This window comes from Neoarius graeffei, chromosome 14 (assembly GCF_027579695.1).
Source record: "Neoarius graeffei isolate fNeoGra1 chromosome 14, fNeoGra1.pri, whole genome shotgun sequence".
Lineage (NCBI taxonomy): Eukaryota > Metazoa > Chordata > Actinopteri > Siluriformes > Ariidae > Neoarius > Neoarius graeffei.
Genome location: NC_083582.1, coordinates 61070607 through 61085179, shown reverse-complemented (window position 1 = coordinate 61085179; position 14573 = coordinate 61070607). Strand labels below are relative to the sequence as shown.

The 14573-nt window shown below is 39.8% G+C and overlaps 1 protein-coding gene across 3 annotated transcripts in view; it reads left to right on the top strand.

Annotated features, from left to right (window-relative positions):
- Positions 1-14573, top strand: part of kif19 (kinesin family member 19) — a 120681-nt gene that overhangs the window by 76706 nt on the left and 29402 nt on the right. For all 3 annotated transcript variants that reach the window (XM_060940166.1, XM_060940167.1, XM_060940165.1), the window contains exons 6-7: positions 8330-8455; positions 13528-13722. In XM_060940166.1, the coding sequence (XP_060796149.1) occupies positions 8330-8455; positions 13528-13722 (321 nt within the window). The remainder of the gene's footprint in view (positions 1-8329; positions 8456-13527; positions 13723-14573) is intronic.

Sequence of the window (14573 nt, the reverse complement as noted above, 5' to 3'; positions counted from 1 at the left end):
ATCAAATGTGAAAGAAAAGCCTTGAAAGGAAAGCGACTGAGAGCTTTATTCAGCCAACAAGAGCCTGGCAGCAAAGAGAAAGAAAGGAAGGGAACATAATTGATTGATCTTTATTAAAAAAGCCCCCTTCCAAGAATTTGAATGGACCAGCTGTCGGGTCATGTACAAGGGCACAAAACACACACAGGTTGGTCATGTACAAGTTACAGAGCAGCATGGTAATAACACAGATATGCAGGACATTGGGTGAAAAATGTTGCTCTGAACACCAGCTGCGCTCTGTATCTAAATGCAGTGATGATAAATCAGAATTGGCCATTGTGACTCGACCACATAGAGGGCCTTAACGGTTGCTGGTTGATCTCTGGCCCTGGTGGAGCTGCTCTGCTGTCTCTGCGGAGGAGAATATTTGTCTCCACTCACACACAAAGAAATTAAAGGCTGGTTTATGACTGTGATTTGGAGAGGACCCATATGGTGCCTTTCTCTGTCTTTCTTAGCTTACCCTAACCCCCCCCCCCCCCCCCCACACACACACACACTTGTTATTGTGGCATTTCAGAACATTATTCATATGTAACATATACTATATTATTTAAAGCTAGACTGCCTTTCAGATTTTTCAAGTGTAGGTCATAAAAAGAATTTTCCCTGACACCCAATTACTTTTGTTGAATGGACCGAAAGCTACTGAATTAGAATCACAGACTTCCAATTTTATTAAGTTTTTTAAAATAGAACAATTAATGAATTTAGGGCCACATGGCCCTAAATTCTGCACTATTTTTGGCTGCTTCACCATGACCCAATTCAAGATACTATGTCATGCATCACATGGTGGGCTTTCCCTGTTCACGCAAGGCATTATGGGATACAAATTTGAAAAAGGAGGATGCGAATGAAACGTGAAAGACCGACTACAGTAACAGAAAGCGAGAAGAAAAGACATTATGTTGTGAAGGAAAGGAAACGCAGGACCAAACTAATAAATATTGGCGGTCAGCGAGCACCTTAGTGTGATCAGCTGTTTGTTTAGTGATAGAATGATGGAACTGTCAGTGCACAGTCAAGGTAAACCTGTAGATGGCAGTAATGCAACACTGGATGCCGGCTGCTGTAAAACCCAAAACAAGAAGGAAAAGAAGAAGAAGAAGCAGGTAAATCACAGACTGTTTGTCTGTCTGCTTGACTGCGCAAAGCGAGCGATTTCATGCACATTATTTGCGAGGGAATCCCTTCAAATTAAATAACTTCCCAGCCACCGAATGTATACACGTCAACCTTTAGTTACCCATGCCCTTACAAAATCTGTACTTTTCCCTTACATACACCCATGAGCCCTTATACACGAGAAAAAATTCCAATATATAATCCAAAGCACCGATTGTTTTATTCCACATTATACACTCCTATTGTAATAGGCATATTTATCACACTGCATCAAGTTAAAGGGATCAAATAAGCATGTACTGAATAAAAATAAATTTTAGATTCCAGAGAAAACAACTGAATTAAAAAGGACTATATGTACAGTCAAGTAAACAATTATCTACTAAAGAGAACGACTGAACTATAAACTTTATTTAATATACATTGTATCGGTAATACCGGAATTATTGATGTAAATTTTGCAAATGAAATGTATTAATATTAAATAGTTCATAAAAATTACACAAAGTTCTATTTGACAAGTGTTGACATCACCTACAATATTACATTCCACCAAAGAAAATTACTTGAAATATAACAGCAGTACTAAGTAGGTATGTTAATTAAAATAGTAGGTTACATGTAATAAATTATATGTAATCATGTCAAACAGTAAATGAAGGTTAGTAAAAGTTCCATTTGAGAAAAAAGTGTTGACACCGCAAGCAGTGTTCGATCCAACTAAAGATGACTGAACCACATCAAGTATATTATGTAAACAAGGATAAGTGAAAATATTAATAAATTATGAAGTTAAATTGAAAATCTTCCCAGTAATTTATAACAAGAATTTAAATCTTATTCCTTTTTGGAGAGTTCTTTGTTGTACAAAGATGTTGCAGATTTGGCACTAGCTATAATCTCACTGCTTGGGTAGCAGTTGTAGCTCCTCATCACGGTTCATTTTAATTTGCAGATATGCAGTTAATGTGTCTGCAGCCATATTTTTTCTGTCCTCAGTATGAATTTTCCTAACCAATGAAAAAGCCCTCTCACTATCTGTATTGCTATGTTGGAGGCACAGCAAAGCAGTAAAGAGTTGTTTCACCATTGGAAACCTGGCAACACCCAGAGCAGTTTTTACATCGAAGACCTTTCCCCAATATACAGCTATTATTTTCCTGGTCAATAAAAGAAAATCAGAGCACGGCAAACATGTAGATGGTGTTAAATTGCTTCCATCCCCTACTACACATTTTAGAGACAGGTTACCAACGGTCGTTACCACCATTACTCTTCATTCAATACTTTTCCAGTTTACTGACGACTGATGGTAGTAACGAGTGTTGGTCATCTGTGTCTACATATAATGTCTATCAGCAATTAAAATGTTTAGGGAAGCGAAACCAGAAATTGCCGGGTAACTACAGTTGCCGTTGTATAAACAGCGACTCCCAGTATCGCCTCCCGAAATTATCATCATAATGGAGGAAGCTTTCCTACATGCAAACAGTAAAAACTTAAAAAAAAAAAAACACACACACACACAAATGCTTGTCTGTACAGTCTTTGAATCAGGAAACATTTTTTTTTCACTAGCTGCGAAAAATGGTCTGCCACAGTCAGGGGGATGTTGTGTTCAACGAGAAATTGGCAGAACATAACTTCTGCAGCCATCACAGAAGTCTGGGCAGTCCAAGCCGATGGACTTAAATGACAGAGAAAACCACCTGCAACTATAAAACCACATAAATGGAAAATAATTCCGTTTCATTGGGCATGCGTGCTTGAAAAAATAAATGGTGGGTGCTAAGAAAATTTTCTCGGAGTAACGGAAAAAATCTCTGATACAAAACGTAATTTTCCCATATGAAAATCAGTGTATGCCGTATTAGCCAAAAAATTGCATTTTCCCGTACAAAATACGGGGAAACTGTATAACTTGACATGTATGCAAATGGCCTGTGTTTTTTTTTAAAGAGATTGCAGAAATAAACATGTATCACAATGACCAAATTTCAGCTGGAACTAAATTTCACTGATTTTTTTGTTTGTTTGTTTAAATCGAAAGGCTTTTATGGCTTTACGTAATAGTCTAGCAGATTAAGAGCAATGTTTATTAATGTACAATTGCAAGGAATTCATAGATTTTAATGTCAACAATCTATATCATCAAAAGATTCAGAGAATCCAGAGAAATCTCTGCACCTAAGGGGCAAGGCCAAAACTAACATCGAATGCCTTTGACCTTTAATCTCTCAGGTAGCATTGTATTACAAACTGACATGATTGTATATACAGTGGTATGCAAAAGTTTGTGCACCCCTGGTCAAAATTGCTGTTACTGTGAAAAGTTAAAGGCATAAAGTTAAAGATGACTCATTCCCTTTATATTTTAAACAAAAACAATTTTTTATTTTCATCTTTTACATTTTCAAAATGACAAAAAAAGGAAAAGGGCCCGAAGCAAAAGTTTGGGCACCCTGCATGGTTAGTACCTAGTCACACCCCCTTTGGCAAGTATCACAGCTTGTAAACACTTTTTGTAGCCAGATAATAATCTTTCAGTTCTCACCTGGGGGATTTTCACACATTCGTCCTTGCAAAAGGCTTCCAGTTCTACAAGCTTCTTGGGCTGTCTTGCATGCACTGCTCTTTTGAGATCTATCCACAGATTTTCAATGATGTTTAGGTCAGGGGACTGTGAGGGCCAGGGCAAAACCTTCAGCTTGGGCCTCTTGAGGTATTCCATTGTAGATTTTGAGGTGTGTTTTGGATCATCGTCTTATTGTAGGACCCGTCCTCTTTTTAACTTCAACTTTTGTACAGATGGTGTGATGTTTGCTTCCAGAATTTGCTGGTATTTATTTGAATCCATGCTTCCCTCGACCAGTGAAATGTGCCCTGTGCCACTGGCTGCAACACAACCCCAAAGCATGATCGATCCACACCCAAGCTTCAGAGTTGGAGAGGTGTTCTTTTCCTGGAATTTAGCACCCTTTTTTCTCCAAACATGCCTTTGCACATTGTGGCCAAAAAGTTCTATTTTGATTTCATCAGTCCACAGGACTTGTTTCCAAAATGCATCAGGCTTATTTAGATGTTCATTTGCAAACTTCAGATGCTAAATTTTGTGGCTAGGATGCAGGAAAGGTTTTCTTCTGAAAGGTTTTCTTCTTCCATGAAGGTCATATTTGTTCAGGTGTCGCTGCATAGTAGAACAGTGCACCACCACTCCAGGGTCTGCTAAATCTTTCTGAAGGTCTTCTGCAGTCAAACAAGGTTTTTTATTTGCCTTTCTAGCAATCCAACGAGCAGTTCTTTCAGAAAGTTTTCTTCATCTTCCAGACCTCACCTTGATCTCCACTGTTTCTGTTAACTGCCATTTCTTAATAACATTACGATCTGAGGAAACAGCTACCTGAAAACACTTTGCTACGTTCTTGTTGCCTTCTCCTGCTTTGTGAGCATCAATTATTTTATTATTCAGAATGCGAGGGAGTTGCTTAGAGGAGCCCATGGCTGTTGATTTTAGGGACAAGTTTGAGGAGTCGGAGAATTTATACAGCTTTGAAGTCTGCATCATCTGACCTTTCCGAACGAAGAATTTGAACAAGCCACAGGTCAATAAGCTAATTAAGGTCTGGAACCTTGGTAAAAGTTACCTGAGAACTCAAATGTATTGGGGTGCCCAAACTTTTGCATGGTGTTCCTTTTCTTTTTTCACTCTCCAATTGTACAAAACAAAAATAATACACAAATCTTGCAGAAAACGCTGAAAAGAAATGTGTCGTCTTTACCTTTATGCCTTTTGGTGATCAGTTCATCTTCTGCTCACTTAACTATTCACAGTAACAGACATTTTCAGGAGGGGTGCCCAAACTTTTGCATGCCACTGTAGTAAATTACTACATGGACTCAGGAATACTTCAGTAAACCATTCTTGGTAAATATAATTTATCGCTGCATCTACCATGCAAGGACGGTACGGTGGTGTAGTGGTTAGCGCTGTCGCCTCATAGCAAGAAGGTCCGGGTTCGAGCCCCGTGGCTGGCGAGGGCCTTTCTGTGCAGAGTTTGCATGTTCTCCCCGTGTCCACGTGGGTTTCCTCCGGGTGTTCCGGTTTCCCCCACAGTCCAAAGACATGCAGGTTAGGTTAACTGGTGACTCTAAATTGACCGTAGGTGTGAATGTGAGTGTGAATGGTTGTCTGTGTTTATGTGTCGGCCCTGTGATGACCTGGTGACTTGTCCAGGGTGTACCCTGCCTTTCGCCCGTAGTCAGCTGGGATAGGCTCCAGCTTGCCTGCGACCCTGTAGAACAGGATAAAGCGGCTAGAGATAATGAGATGAGATGAGATCTACCATGCAAAGCGAAAGCCATATTTCCACAACATCCAGAAATGCTGCAGAATTCTCTGGGCTCAAGCTCATCTGAGATGGACTGATACAAAGTGTGCTGTGGTCTGACAAGTCCAAATCTCAGTTTGTCCAAACGCCAGCATCTGTGATGGCATTGTGTTGTGTTAGTGCCCATGGCATGGGTAACCTGCACATCTGTGAAGGTACCATTAATGCTGAAATGTACATACAGTACAAGTTTTGGAGCAGCATATGTTACAATCCAGATGATGTCTTTTTTCAGGTGCAAGACAGTGCCAAACCACATTCTGCACATGTTACAACAGTGTGCCTTTGTAGGAAAAGAGTGTGGGCGCTAAACTGGCTGGCCTGCCTGCCTCCCATCCTTGACTTGCAAGTGACATCAAAGCAAAATAGAAACCCGGATGTTGGCCATGTTGGTGGATATACAAATGCGCGGTCAAGCGACATTCCATACAAAACATAGTCATGCTTGCGCAGCTCTCTTTGTTTTTCCACTGCTTTAAGAATTCTTTTAGCTATGCCATATCTTTGTGCTGTATATGGTTGTGGTCACAACAGTACTCGTGACCGTGACACGTTCCGATTTTTTAGAATTCCGTCCATGATTCGAAAAGAGGGCGAGGAAACTCTGAGGCTTAGTACGGAGAGGAGACGAGAGCGGCTGAACAACATTGGCAGGGCTGATCTAACAGAGACTAAAACCAAAACAGCTCGTGTTTGCAGTAATCATTTTATCTCAGGTGAGATTCAAAAGCTTTCTCAATAATATCATGGAAGAATTTTATTTCGTGTTGCTAGAACTTTGCTATAAAATGAGCGTTCTCTTGTTGTGGTTCACTTGGTCATTGTTATAATTTTAACACGTGTATTACTATTTCGTTTCTGCACCAGCAAAATTATACGATAGAAACAATCCAGACTGGGCACCCACTCAGAAAATGGGCTATGTTTCATCCAAGGTCGGACTTGATTCTTCAGCAGCCGAATCAGATAGAACATGAGATCTGGGTACCTGATGGTTGGTAGAAGCGTCTTATCTTCAGAAAAGTCTGACTTTTTTAAATAATATGGGTCAAAACCGCACATATCTATCTACTCTTTGTATCAAATCTTCACTCGATCGTTCAAATCGTGGTAATACTGAGAAAATTCAGCATTGTTTACAGACACGCTTTCAGTGGCTGCCATCCTAGTTGCTTTGTATATCCACCATCATGGCGGACGCTCATGACGTAGCACATTTTGATCATGTGGTTGCAAGTCATTTATTGAAAATGTGTGGTGCATTAAAGGAGAACTGAAGTCATTTTTAAACTTGCTTTATTTCTTAATTAAGGTGTTATTCAATTACGTTTTCGGTTTTAGTAACCTTATATCGTGACTTGTATTGGCAGCTAATTGCAATTAAATATTATATGTATCAGCCTATTCGGTTTTTAGCCGTGTTGAATTTAGTTCGTTTGGTCCACAGCAGGCGTCGCTTATCTGAGCGATCTTCACGAGACTTGTGCGAGACTTCGAAACGTGAAGTGTCAGCCAGGTGTCAGTGCTGCCATTTTGAAAACTGTTTTCCAAACGAAATATTGCACAAAAACGAGTTTAAATGACGATTACTGCCTACTTTTTTCAAACTTTCCTGATTGCTATCAAAACAAACAAATCTTCTGGCTTGATTACATCAGCATTCGAAAGACAACGTCTTTTGACAACGTTGGCAGATGTCGGTCGCTTTGATTTCCGCTGTACGTTTTACTTCCGTCCTATGATGTCTCGCACAGGTCTCAGCGAATCTCGTTTACAGCCATTGCTTTGACATATGGACTGATACATTACATAGCATATTTCAAACACTCATAACTTGCTATAGTAGTGACAAAATAGCGATCAAAAATGCATTCCTATATTTAATAAAATGAGAGAAATAGAATTTTGATCATAAAAAATTTGCCTTCAGTTTTCCTTTAAGAAAATTGACAGTGGAGACCCCGGACTGTTGAGCAACTGAAGTCATATATCAAGCAAGAATGAGAAAGAATTTCACTTTCAAAACTTCAGCAATTTATGCCCTCAGGTCCCAAACGCTTACTGAGTGTTGTTAAAAGAAAAGGAGATGTAACACAGTGGTAAACATGCCCGGTCCGATACTTGAATGATCGGATGATACATGGACCATGCCCCGTTCTAACTTTTTTGTAATACTACAGGTATCAAATTCAGAATGAGTGTATATTTACAAAAAAACCCCAATAAAGTTTATCAGTTTGAACATTAAATATCTTGTCTTTGTATTGCATTCAATTGAATATACTGTAGGTCGAAAAGGATTTGAAAATCATTGCATTGTGTATTTTATTGACTTTTTTACACATCGTCCCAACTTTTTTTGGAACTGGGGTTATTATTACCCTTATATTTCAGGGGGCTTTTATATACTTTATCATCACCCTGAAATAATCACCTCCTTAGGAGACATGAAAGCAGAAAAAAAAATGTTCCATTTTGTGCTGCTAAAATTACAACTTTTGAAGTGACTGCATTCACTCAAGATGTGGTTATGCTCTGTACCTGGTGAACTGCACTTCTGTAAGGTTTTTACAGTGTTGTGTAATGTTCTTTCCTGGTCCGGTTTGTGAGGACACACTGAAAGACATGCTATTTTTATATTGTGGAGAAATGGATTTCATATAAATATAGCACCAATGAATTAACGTTTTTCTGATTGTAGGTTGGCATGGATGAATATAATCATTTTTGATGCTTGGACACTGAAATTGAACACGCTGTTTTCTCGACAGATCTATAATGAGATGATCCGCGACCTGCTGAATCCATCTTCTGGCTTTCTCGACCTCAGGGAGGACTCAAAGGGTGAGATCCAGGTAGCCGGCATCACAAAGGTCTCCACTGTTAATGCTCGTGAGGTCAGTTATACACATTGACATCAAGTGGAAATAATTACCTGAATTATTTTATTTATGCTTTTTTTATTGTCTGTGATAGCCCTGAGGGCCAGAATTAATCGATGTCCAAAAGACATGTCAGTATTTACATGCCAACAGTTATCTTTATGCAGAACTGTTACGTATGTGCTTAATAGATGCTTAACATACTAGGCAGCTTACACTCACTGGCCACTTTATTAGGAACACCCAGACACCTGCTGTTTATGCAGTTCTCTAATCAGCCAATCCCTTGACAGCAGCACAATGCATAAAATCATGCAGATGCAAACCAAGAGCTTCAGTTCATGTTCACTTCAAACATCAGAATGAGAAAAATTGTGATCTCAAAGTGTGACTTTCACTGTGGCATGGGTGTTGGTTTGAGCCAGATGGGCTGGTTTGAGTATTTCAGAAACTGCTGATCTGCTGGGGTTTTCACACACAACAGTCTCTAGCGTTTACACATAGAAGGGTGCGAAAAACAAAAAACATTGTGTGAACGACAGTTCTGTGAGTGGAAACGCCTTGCTGATAAGAGAGGTCAGAGGAAAATGGCCAGATTGGTTCGAGCTGCCAGGAAGAATTTAGCAACTCATATAATCACTCTTTACAACCGTGGTGAGCAGAAAAGCATCTCAGCATGCAACAGCAGAAGACCACGTTGGGTTCCAGTCCTGCCAGCCAAGAACAGGAGCCTTAGAATCAAGAACAAGTTGCTATTAAAGTGGCCAGCGAGTGTATTCTGACTATTGAAATGACCTGGGTGCTGTTTGTGTCTTTGAGACCGCCAGATTTCAGTGATATACAGTGGAAGTGTCAGAGAAGAGCTTTTTCAATGGCATCTCCACCACCCCATTTAAATTATCAACTTTAATAGTCATAGCGATGATCAAGTTCATTTGCAGGCTTTGCTAATTTGTCTGAATTTTAATCAACATTAGCTTGGCTCCAAATCTATAAAACATCATTTATAGTATACAGTGTAATAATAGTATAAAGCAGGTCTTAATAATAATGTCAAACAATAAAAACACTCAAATTGCCACACGGTGAACTTCTCATACCCTCAAAATTTCTAGTATGCGTGTACTGTGTGCACACAGCGATCAATCTGGTTTTGTACACCAAATTTACAGCTCTCTATTAAAATCCATTTCCATTTAATTTTGATTCCATTATTCACTATGTGAAGTCAGTATTTTACACTGGTGCTTGAAAGTTTGTGAACCCTTTAGAATTTTCTATATTTCTGCGTAAATATGACCTAAAACATCACCAGATTTTCACACAGGTCCAAAAAGTAGATAAAGAGAACCCAGTTAAACAAATGAGACAAAAAAAATATTATCCTTGGTCATTTATTTATTGAGGAAAATGATCCAATATTACATATCTGTGAGTGGCAAAAGTATGTGAACCTCTAGGATTCACAGTTAATTTGAAGGTAAAATTAGAGTCAGGTGTTTTCAATCAATGGGATGACAATCAGGTGTGAGTGGGCACCCTGTTTCATTTAAAGAACAGGGATCTATCAAAGTCTGATCTTCACAACATGTTTGTGGAAGTATATCATGGCACGAACAAAGGAGATTTCTGAGGACCTCAGAAAAAGTGTTGTTGATGCTCATCAGGCAGGAAAAGGTTACAAAACCATCTCTAAAGAGTTTGGACTCCACCAATCCACAGTCAGACAGATTGTGTACAAATGGAGGAAATTCAAGACCATTGTTACCCTCCCCAGGAGTGGTCGACCAACAAAGATCACTCCAAGAGCAAGGCGTGTAATAGTCGGCGAGGTCACTAATGACCCCAGGGTAACTTCTAAGCAACTGAAGGCCTCTCTCACATTGGCTAATGTTCATGAGTCCACCATCAGGAGAACACTGAACAACAATGGTGTGCATGGCAGGGTTGCAAGGAGAAAGCCACTGCTCTTCAAAAAGAACATTGCTGCATGTCTGCAGTTTGCTAAAGAGCACATGGACAAGCCAGAAGGCTATTGGAATTTTTTTTTGTGGACGGATGAGACCAAAATAGAACTTTTTGGTCTAAATGAGAAACGTTATGTTTGGAGAAAGGAAAACACTGCATTCCAGCATAAGAACCTTATCCCATCTGTGAAACACGATGGTGGTAATATCATGGTTTGGGCCTGTTTTGCTGCATCTAGGCCAGGACGGCTTGCCGTCATTGATGGAACAATGAATTCTGAATTATCCCAGCGAATTCTAAAGGAAAATGTCAGGACATCTGTCCATGAACTGAATCTCAAGAGAAGGTGGGTCATGCAGCAAGACAGCAACCCTAAGCACACAAGTCGTTCTACCAAAGAATGGTTAAAGAAGAATAAAGTTAATGTTTTGGAATGGCCAAGTCAAAGTCCTGACCTTAATCCAATCGAAATGTTGTGGAAGGACCTGAAGCGAGCAGTTAATGTGAGGAAACCCACCAACATCCCAGAGTTGAAGCTGTTCTGTACGGAGGAATGGGCTAAAATTCCTCCAAGCCGGTGTGCAGGACTGATCAACAGTTACCGGAAACGTTTAGTTGCAGTTATTGCTGCACAAGGGGGTCACACCAGATACTGAAAGCAAATGTTCTCATACTTTTGCCACTCACAGATATGTCATATTGGATCATTTTCCTCAATAAATAAATGACCAAGTATAATATTTTTTGTCTCATTTGTTTAACTGGGTTCTCTTTATCTACTTTTAGGACTTGTGTGAAAATCTGATGATGTTTTAGGTCATATTTATGCAGAAATATAGAAAATTCTAAAGGGTTCACAAACTTTCAAGCACCACTGTATATGTTACTTGCTAAGCTATGACAAAATGGATCATTGTTTTATGTGTGTGTATGTGTATATCTGTAAGACATGGTCGTAATATACAGCAATTAAACAAGTAAATGGTGCATATACAGTATTATTCACATACTATATATTTCAGCATCCTAGATGAATTATTTTCAGTTCTTTAATGAGCTTTTGATGAATGATTAAAGAAAAGTCTTGTGTAATGTGCGGTGAATAAAGGGAGGACACAAGTGTGAAAACATAGTGTGTGCTTTCTTAAGGGCAAGCCATGAATCATTGTCAGAGATCCAAACAGGGGTCAGAGAACAGGCAAACAGCAGCACACAGGAATAATCCATAACTGTAAAGTGGGGAAAACAGTTGTGGGGCAAAAGCAGGAAACAATACACACAGAACTGAAACTAGAAAACAAGACTTGGAACTCAGGCTAGAAACATGATGAGGTTTTGTAATGAGAAAAAGAAACACTCACTTTCAGCTGGTTTACCCTGGTCAGGGTTGCGGTGGATCCAGCAAAGTAACAGCAGGGTGTAAATATACAACTAAGGTTTAAACACAAAACAGGTGGGCACAGTTGGGTGACACTTCAATGACAGCCCAGGGTAGAGACACTACTAGAACAGAAGCAAAAGCACATGAAAACATCTCATCTCATCTCATTATCTGTAGCCGCTTTATCCTGTTCTACAGGGTCGCAGGCAAGCTGGAGCCTGTCCCAGCTGACTACGGGTGAAAGGTGGGGTACACCCTGGACAAGTCGCCAGGTCATCGCAGGGCTGACACATAGACACAGACAACCATTCACACTCACATTCACACCTACGCTCAATTTAGAGTCACCAGTTAACCTAACCTGCATGTCTTTGGACTGTGGGGGAAACCGGAGCACCCGGAGGAAACCCACGCGGACACGGGGAGAACATGCAAACTCCACACAGAAAGGCCCTTGCCGGCCACGGGGCTCGAACCTGGACTTTCTTGCTGTGAGGCGACAGCGCTAACCACTACACCACCGTGCCGCCTCACATGAAAATGTTAAAAAAAAAACAACACATGACATGAAAGCAGCCCTTCTGCGTTTCCTTGAGAAGAGGAAGTTTACCACCTCATCACTTTATATACAGTAAAGTGATGATAAAATAAACCACCTCGTCACTTTATATTTAACGGTTATTCCATGAAATCGAGTTGTACATGAGCTGATAGCTGACGAGGCTAGGAACAACTTCTTTGAGAGCGAAAGAAGAGCAAGAGAGAGAAAGGAGGAAAAAAGAGAAAAAAAGGAGAGAAAGATGCACAAGTTTTGGAGTAGCTATGTAGCCTTTCCATTTGGGAGCTAAGATTTTTTTTGGTGGCTTATTCTTCTGGATTAGACCGCAAGTTGGCCTAGTGGTTAGTGTGTCCGCCCCTTGATCAGGAGATCGTGAGTTCTACTCACGGTCGGGTCATACCAAAGCCCATCATAAAAATGGTACCTGTCTGGCAAGACACGCTGCAATACAGATGCGAGTGGGGAGTCAAACTCTCGCGGTTACCAGAGGACTAGCCCCCCACTGTAATCCTAGCTACGTAATAGGTGAGGGACCGAGGGCTACAGAAACGGAGATTGGTGCCACATGGCGTGGGAAGGACTTTGATTTGATTCTTCTGTATTATTATTTATTAATTTTTTTTATAGCTGCTCTTTGTTTGTCGTGAAAAAACCAATGTTCATTTCTCCATGTACAACGAGATTGAGAGGAATAACTGTTTTATTCTATCCACATTCACTGGATTTTGAGAAACAGCATTTTTATTTTGATTTTTCTGCAAATGTGATAAATAACTTTATACAAAACGTCCGACAAAATCATTTCTGCTTACAATGTAAACAAACCGGCAAAATGACAGTCACAATTTGTGGAAAACGCTATAATAATAATTCTTGAAAAATTAAAAAAAGGTACGTTCTTACCATCAAAGACTTTTATTTCATATTTTGTTGCTTTTTGGGGGGTTTTCAAGTAGACTTTTTATTTTGTTCTTGGTTGGTCCAGCAAAACGCTCCGCCATTTTGTTTTTCTCGACTCACGGTATATGAGCTGATATCCTAGTAGCAGAGTAGCGCACGATTGCTCATATCCCGTGAATGTGGATAGAATAAAAAGTGATATTATTAGCAAACTTATCACAGGTGAGTGCTGAATGACCTTTTTAAATCTTTTTTTCCTTATGTTTTTCTGTTTATTAGATCATGGAGTTGTTAATGAAGGGGAACAAGCAGAGGACTCAGGAGCCGACGGCAGCCAATCAGACATCCTCACGCTCTCATGCTGTCCTCCAGGTGGCCGTGCGGCAGCAGAGCCGATGCAGAGACGTCCTGCAGGAGGTCCGCTTCGCTCGGCTCTTTATGATCGACCTTGCCGGCTCTGAACGTGCTGCCCAGGTACAGCACTAACCTGTTATTGCGCTTTTGTCTGAGTCTCTGCGTGTGATTACAGTAAAGGTCATACGAGCAGAAGCAATGAGCACCTGATTGTTCTCCGTAGCCATTATCACCCAGAGTAAGTAGGTCAGATGTGCAGTTTTACAATATTGTACATATAGTACACTACTTTACATTTTAACAGCCATGTTATCCTGTTTTTTGCACCTGTCTTTGTATTTAATACATTGGTTACAAGAGTTTAGCAAATGAAATAAAGAATGCAATTTCATGGGGGAAATTAGGTAATAAAAATAACCTTATTCGAAAATAAATTAATTTTGTGCAACATTCTCTAAAATAAGAATATATTATTGGCTCCAAGCAATCATTTACCAATCGTGCGTCTGTGAGAAGCTTCACAGTAGGGTGTTGCTGTCAGAGTTGCTTATTAATGGGCTTGGTTCCATTTGAGAGAAATAATTGCATGGCAGCATGTTTTTGGAAAGAGAATGTGTATCTACCATGGAAACAGCTATAAGTGTTAACCTACCCAAGTCTCTTGGTGGAAATGGATGTAGAGACCAGCAACCAGTTTGCCCACAGGGATGTCTCTGGTCATAGAATGATCTTTTCTATGTATATTTGAGATCTTTGATATGTTTGTTAGTGAAAGGTAAATATGTGCAACCTCAAAACAGGGGAATAGATGACAGGATTGTGTATGGAATAAAAAAGATCCTCCCTGAAGTACTAAAATGGTAAAATAGTACTAGTAACTTGTTTGGCTTTTATGTGTTTATGACAGGAGATTGACTGGCATTGGAACATCCCATACTATTTATTTGTTGGACCATAGACTATACTTTGTA